General features: G+C 61.4%; 1 protein-coding gene across 2 annotated transcripts in view; it reads left to right on the top strand.

Moving 5' to 3' along the window:
• Window positions 1-266: 266 nt before the first annotated feature.
• The window catches only part of ZNF395 (zinc finger protein 395), a 30,210-nt gene continuing 23,363 nt past the window's right edge, over window positions 267-7,113 (top strand). Inside the window, exon 1 of one of the 2 annotated variants that reach the window (XM_063915043.1) lies at window positions 267-582. In XM_063915043.1, the coding sequence (XP_063771113.1) occupies window positions 351-582 (232 nt within the window). In that variant the 5' untranslated portion in view covers window positions 267-350. Of the gene's footprint in view, window positions 583-5,897; window positions 6,647-7,113 lie in introns of those variants that run through there. The other variant, XM_063915044.1, reaches the window with a different exon arrangement.

Here is a 7,113-nt window from a genome sequence, read left to right as displayed (position 1 = left end):
TATTATTTTAATGATTATGACAGGGGAGGCACTGCCTCCCCTGCCTGCACGTCCCTGCTGCACACGGCGGGTACTGGGGTGGGGGGTGTCTCTCTCGCCCGCCGGCGCCCTCCCTCACGTGGATGCCTGCACGTATATAGCAGCAGGAGCCGGCATATACCGGTTTACAGGCCAGCTCTGCTGCTGCTGCTGCGCCCCGCCCCCTGCCCCTCCCCCCCGGCGGGCTGCGGTGCACAGGGGGGCTGTGGGGCACACAGAGCTGTCAGTGCCGGTTGGGGAGGGTGAGGAGGCGGCGGGGACCCGTGCAGCCGGTGCCGGGGTCTTGCTCCCCGTATTTGTTTCCATAACAAATGCACGAGGTCCGGGCCACACACCCACCTGCCGCCACTGCGCCTGCGCAGCACAACAAGCACGGGGAGGGAGAGGAGGGGGCTCCGGCACACAGCAGCACAGACCCCATGCACCCAGCCACGTGTTACTCACACTCGCCCACCTCCCATGTTGTTATTATCACTCCCTGTGACCGCGCTGCTGCAGAACCTCAGCTGTGCTGTCACTCACTATCTCACAGCGACATCCAGGGTGAGCCGGCACTACTCCATCGTGTGGGGTGTGAGCGACAGCTGAGGGGTGTACTGCGCAGTGAGTGAGGGTGTGAGCAAGGCTGGGGGGTGATGCACGGGGTGAGTGACAGCTGAGGGGTACTGCGCAGTGTGACTGGGGGTGATGCACAGGGTGAGTGGGGGTGTGAGCAAGGCTGGGGGTGATGCACAGGGTGAGTGAGGATGGGTGTGATGCACAAGGTGAGTGAGGATGGGGGTGATGCACAGGGTGAGTGAGGGTCTGAGCAAGGCTGGGGGTGATGCACAGAGTGAGTGATGGGGGTGATGCACATGGTGGGTGACAGCTGAGGGGTACTGCGCAGTGTGACTGGGGGTGATGCACAGGGTGAGTGGGGGTGTGAGCAAGGCTGGGGGTGATGCACAGGGTAAGTGACTGACAGCTGAGGGGTACTGCGCAGTGTGACTGGGGGTGATGCACACGGTGAGTGAGGTTGTGAGCAAGGCTGGGGGTGATGCACAGGGTGAGTAATGATGGGGGTGATGCACAGGGTGAGTAATGATGGGGGTGATGCACAGGGTGGGTGAGGATGGGGGTGATGCACAGGGTGGGTGAGGATGGGGGTGATGCACAGGGTAGGTGAGCGAGGATGGGGGTGATGCACAGGGTGAGTGAGGATGGGGGTGATGCATAGGGTGAGTGAGGATGGGGGTGATGCACAGGGTGAGTGAGGATGGGGGTGATGCACAGGGTGGGTGAGTGAGGATGGGGGTGATGCACAGGGTGAATGAGGATGGGGGTGATGCATAGGGTGAGTGAGGATGGGGGTGATGCATAGGGTGAGTGAGGATGGGGGTGATGCACAGGGTGGGTGAGCGAGGATGGGGGTGATGCACAGGGTGAGTGAGGATGGGGGTGATGCACAGGGTGGGTGAGCGAGGATGGGGGTGATGCACAGGGTGAGTGAGGATGGGGGTGATGCACAGGGTGGGTGAGCGAGGATGGGGGGTGATGCACAGGGTGAATGAGGATGGGGGTGATGCATAGGGTGAGTGAGGATGGGGGTGATGCATAGGGTGAGTGAGGATGGGGGTGATGCATAGGGTGAGTGAGGATGGGGGTGATGCGCAGGGTGAGTGAGGATGGGGGTGATGCACAGGGTGGGTGAGCGAGGATGGGGGGTGATGCACAGGGTGAATGAGGATGGGGGTGATGCATAGGGTGAGTGAGGATGGGGGTGATGCACAGGGTGAATGAGGATGGGGGTGATGCATAGGGTGAGTGAGGATGGGGGTGATGCATAGGGTGAGTGAGGATGGGGGTGATGCATAGGGTGAGTGAGGATGGGGGTGATGCGCAGGGTGAGTGAGGATGGGGTGATGCACAGGGTGGGTGAGCGAGGATGGGGGTGATGCACAGGGTGGGTGAGCGAGGATGGGGGTGATGCACAGGGTGAGTGAGGATGGGGGTGATGCACAGGGTGGGGGTGATGCACAGGGTGAATGAGGATGGGGGTGATGCATAGGGTGAGTGAGGATGGGGGTGATGCATAGGGTGAGTGAGGATGGGGGTGATGCGCAGGGTGAGTGAGGATGGGGGTGATGCACAGGGTGGGTGAGCGAGAATGGGGGTGATGCACAGGGTGAGTGAGGATGGGGGTGATGCACAGGGTGGGTGAGCGAGGATGGGGGTGATGCATAGGGTGAGTGAGGATGGGGGTGATGCGCAGGGTGAGTGAGGATGGGGGTGATGCATAGGGTAAGTGAGGATGGGGGTGATGCGCAGGGTGAGTGAGGATGGGGGTGATGCACAGGGTGAGTGAGGATGGGGTGATGCACAGGGTGGGTGAGCGAGGATGGGGGTGATGCACAGGGTGAGTGAGGATGGGGGTGATGCACAGGGTGGGTGAGCGAGGATGGGGGTGATGCACAGGGTGAATGAGGATGGGGGTGATGCACAGGGTGAATGAGGATGGGGGTGATGCATAGGGTGAGTGAGGATGGGGGTGATGCACAGGGTGGGTGAGCGAGGATGGGGGTGATGCACAGGGTGAATGAGGATGGGGGTGATGCATAGGGTGAGTGAGGATGGGGGTGATGCACAGGGTGGGTGAGCGAGGATGGGGGTGATGCACAGGGTGAATGAGGATGGGGGTGATGCATAGGGTGAGTGAGGATGGGGGTGATGCACAGGGTGGGTGAGCGAGGATGGGGGTGATGCACAGGGTGAATGAGGATGGGGGTGATGCATAGGGTGAGTGAGGATGGGGGTGATGCATAGGGTGAGTGAGGATGGGGGTGATGCGCAGGGTGAGTGAGGATGGGGGTGATGCACAGGGTGGGTGAGCGAGGATGGGGGTGATGCACAGGGTGAGTGAGGATGGGGGTGATGCACAGGGTGGGTGAGCGAGGATGGGGGTGATGCATAGGGTAAGTGAGGATGGGGGTGATTCGCAGGGTGAGCGAGGATGGGGGTGATGCGCAGGGTGAATGAGGATGGGGGTGATGCACAGGGTGGGTGAGTGAGGATGGGGGTGATGCGCAGGGTGAGTGAGGATGGGGGTGATGCACAGGGTGAGTGAGGATGGGGGTGATGCACAGGGTGGGTGAGCGAGGATGGGGGTGATGCACAGGGTGAATGAGGATGGGGGTGATGCATAGGGTGAGTGAGGATGGGGGTGATGCACTGGGTGAGTGAGGATGGGGGTGATGCACTGGGTGAGTGAGGATGGGGGTGATGCACTGGGTGAGTGAGGATGGGGGTGATGCACAGGGTGGGTGAGCGAGGATGGGGATGGGGGTGATGCACAGGGTGAATGAGGATGGGGGTGATGCATAGGGTGAGTGAGGATGGGGGTGATGCATAGGGTGAGTGAGGATGGGGGTGATGCGCAGGGTGAGTGAGGATGGGGGTGATGCACAGGGTGGGTGAGCGAGGATGGGGGTGATGCACAGGGTGAATGAGGATGGGGGTGATGCATAGGGTGAGTGAGGATGGGGGTGATGCACAGGGTGAGTGAGGATGGGGGTGATGCACAGGGTGGGTGAGTGAGGATGGGGGTGATGCACAGGGTGGGTGAGCGAGGATGGGGGTGATGCACAGGGTGAGTGAGGATGGGGGTGATACGCAGGGTGGGTGAGCGAGGATGGGGGTGATGCATAGGGTGAGTGAGGATGGGGGTGATGCGCAGGGTGAGTGAGGATGGGGGTGATGCACAGGGTGGGTGAGCGAGGATGGGGGTGATGCACAGGGTGAGTGAGGATGGGGGTGATGCACAGGGTGGGTGATGCACAGGGTGAGTGAGGATGGGGGTGATGCACAGGGTGAGTGAGGATGGGGGTGATGCACTGGGTGAGTAAGGATGGGGGTGATGCACTGGGTGAGTGAGGATGGGGGTGATGCACTGGGTGAGTGAGGATGGGGGTGATGCACAGGGTGAGTGAGGATGGGGGTGATGCACAGGGTGGGTGAGCGAGGATGGGGGTGATGCACAGGGTGGGTGAGCGAGGATGGGGGTGATGCACAGGGTGAGTGAGGATGGGGGTGATGCACAGGGTGAGTGAGGATGGGGGTGATGCGCAGGGTGAGTGAGGATGGGGGTGATGCGCAGGGTGAGTGAGGATGGGGGTGATGCACTGGGTGAGTGAGGATGGGGGTGATGCGCAGGGTGAGTGAGGATGGGGGTGATGCACAGGGTGAGTGAGGATGGGGGTGATGCATAGGGTGAGTGAGGATGGGGGTGATGCGCAGGGTGAGTGAGGATGGGGGTGATGCACAGGGTGGGTGAGCGAGGATGGGGGTGATGCACAGGGTGAGTGAGGATGGGGGTGATGCACAGGGTGAGTGAGGATGGGGGTGATGCGCAGGGTGAGTGAGGATGGGGGTGATGCGCAGGGTGAGTGAGGATGGGGGTGATGCGCAGGGTGAGTGAGGATGGGGGTGATGCGCAGGGTGAGTGAGGATGGGGGTGATGCACTGGGTGAGTGAGGATGGGGGTGATGCACTGGGTGAGTGAGGATGGGGGTGATGCGCAGGGTGAGTGAGGATGGGGGTGATGCACAGGGTGGGTGAGCGAGGATGGGGGTGATGCACAGGGTGAGTGAGGATGGGGGTGATGCACAGGGTGGGTGAGTGAGGATGGGGGTAATGCACAGGGTGGGTGAGTGAGGATGGGGGTGATGCACAGGGTGAGTGAGGATGGGGGTGATGCACAGGGTGGGTGAGTGAGGATGGGGGTGATGCACAGGGTGGGTGAGTGAGGATGGGGGTGATGCACAGGGTGGGTGAGTGAGGATGGGGGTGATGCACAGGGTGAGTGAGGATGGGGGTGATGCATAGGGTGAGTGAGGATGGGGGTGATGCATAGGGTGAGTGAGGATGGGGGTGATGCACTGGGTGAGTGAGGATGGGGGTGATGCATAGGGTGAGTGAGGATGGTGGTGATGCGCAGGGTGAGTGAGGATGGGGGTGATGCACAGGGTGGGTGAGCGAGGATGGGGGTGATGCACAGGGTGAGTGAGGATGGGGGTGATGCACAGGGTGGGTGAGTGAGGATGGGGGTGATGCACAGGGTGAGTGAGGATGGGGGTGATGCACAGGGTGAGTGAGGATGGGGGTGATGCACTTCTTTCCTCATGTGCCTTTCCTTTTCTTACTTACACTATCTTATACTCCATACTCCCTTTGATGGCACCTAACCCGGGGTTTCTATACCTGTCCTATAGTGTCTTGTACTGTAAGTGCTGTTTTCTTGTTTGCTCATTTGATTATGTACTGTGTAATGGGCGCTGCGGATCCCTTGTGGCGCCATATAAATAAAGGATGATGATGATAGGGTGAGTGAGGATGGGGGTGATGCGCAGGGTGAGTGAGGATGGGGGTGATGCACAGGGTGAGTGAGGATGGGGGGTAAGTGAGGATGGGGGTGATGCGCAGGGTGAGTGAGGATGGGGGTAATAGGGTGAGTGACTGACAGCTAAGGGGTAGTGTGCAGTGTGAGTGGGGGTGATGCACAGGGTGAGTGATGATGGGGGTGACGCGCAGGGTGAGTGAGGATGGGGGTAATAGGGTGAGTGACTGACAGCTGAGGGGTAGTGTGCAGTGTGAGTGGGGGTGACGCGCAGGGTGAGTGAGGATGGGGGTGACGCGCAGGGTGAGTGAGGATGGGGGTGACGCGCAGGGTGAGTGAGGATGGGGTGAGTGAGGGCAGTGCACAGTAGGTGGTATACTGTATATATATGATATATATATATCAGCTGAGGGGTAGTGTGAGTGGGGGTGAGGATGGGGGTGACGCGCAGGGTGAGTGAGGATGCGGGTGACGCGCAGGGTGAGTGAGGATGGGGTGATGCACAGGGTGAGTGAGGGCAGTGCACAGTAGGTGGTATACTGTATATATACTGTGTGTTGCGGAGTCGCAGGGAAGTCGCACCGTGCAGAGGTTACACTGTACATACAGTAACATACTGTACCATGGTACACTGTACGCGCTCCCGCTCCCCGCCCGCGCTGACTGGTGGGTGTGAGTAGTGTACAGTAGTAGTAGTGCCGGTGATATACTCTGTCTGTACTGTATACACACTGTATAGTGTTGTGGTGCCGGGGTGCGCGCTCCCGCCCGCGGGCGCGCCGGCTGGTGGGTGTGAGCCGCTGGCAGCGCGGCAGCCAATGGGAAGCGGAGGGCTGAGCATGTGGGGAGCTTGTTTACAACTAGGAGCCGCGGCTGAGTCTCACCCACCCGGCGGCCGGCAGCAGGAGGAGGGGGGAGCGGCCCAGCCACACTGACAGTCTGCCGGAAAACCCGGCGCAGGAACAGCCAGCCGCCCGGCTCTCCTCACCCGCCCCCAGCCCGCACCGCCGCCCACACCACCCAGCACGGAGCCGGACTGCAGCCTCGGCACACCCCGGACTCCGGCGAGCGCCGTCCGGCCAGTGCGGGCAGCGGCCGGGGCCAGGATCCAGCGCGGGATTGTGCGCTCTCCGCGGGGCTGGGAGAGAGAGGAGGCGCGGCACGGGGGGAGCGGACACCCATTTCCCGACCAGCCCGGGGAGCACTGCTGCTGCTCATACCGTCTGCACGGGGCAGGTAAGCGGGGTCTGGCGCCGGGGGCATCGCGCTGCTGCAGGGTGCGTGTCCGTGCTGCGGGGAGGGGGCTCCTGCATGTGCGATGCAGCGTCTACCGGGGCATCAGCGGGTGCTGGCCGGTCACCGGGTGAGGAGGGAGGAGATGGCACCCTACGTGCACGACCTGGCATGCGCTAATGCTCCCCAGGGAGGGGATTTATTTGTTTTTGCTTATTCCACATTTGCTACAAATGCTCCCCCCCCCCTTCCCAGGTCTGCTCACACCCCCCTCCTGTGCTGCCACTGCCGGCACAGACACACCCACTCAGCTCCCTGCACCCCAGCCACTGCGCCCGCTGCAAAGTTACCCGGTACACGCAGTCCTGGTAGTGTCACTGTGTGTGTGTGTAGTGATGCTGTACAGTACACACAGCCCCCTGCCTGCAGTGGTGGTGTCACTGTGTGTGTGTGTGTGTGTGTGTGTGTGT

This window comes from Pseudophryne corroboree, chromosome 4 (assembly GCF_028390025.1).
Source record: "Pseudophryne corroboree isolate aPseCor3 chromosome 4, aPseCor3.hap2, whole genome shotgun sequence".
In the NCBI taxonomy this organism is placed as follows: domain Eukaryota; kingdom Metazoa; phylum Chordata; class Amphibia; order Anura; family Myobatrachidae; genus Pseudophryne; species Pseudophryne corroboree.
The sequence above is the reverse complement of the archived record's forward strand: the minus strand, read 5'-3'. Positions and strand labels throughout refer to the sequence as shown.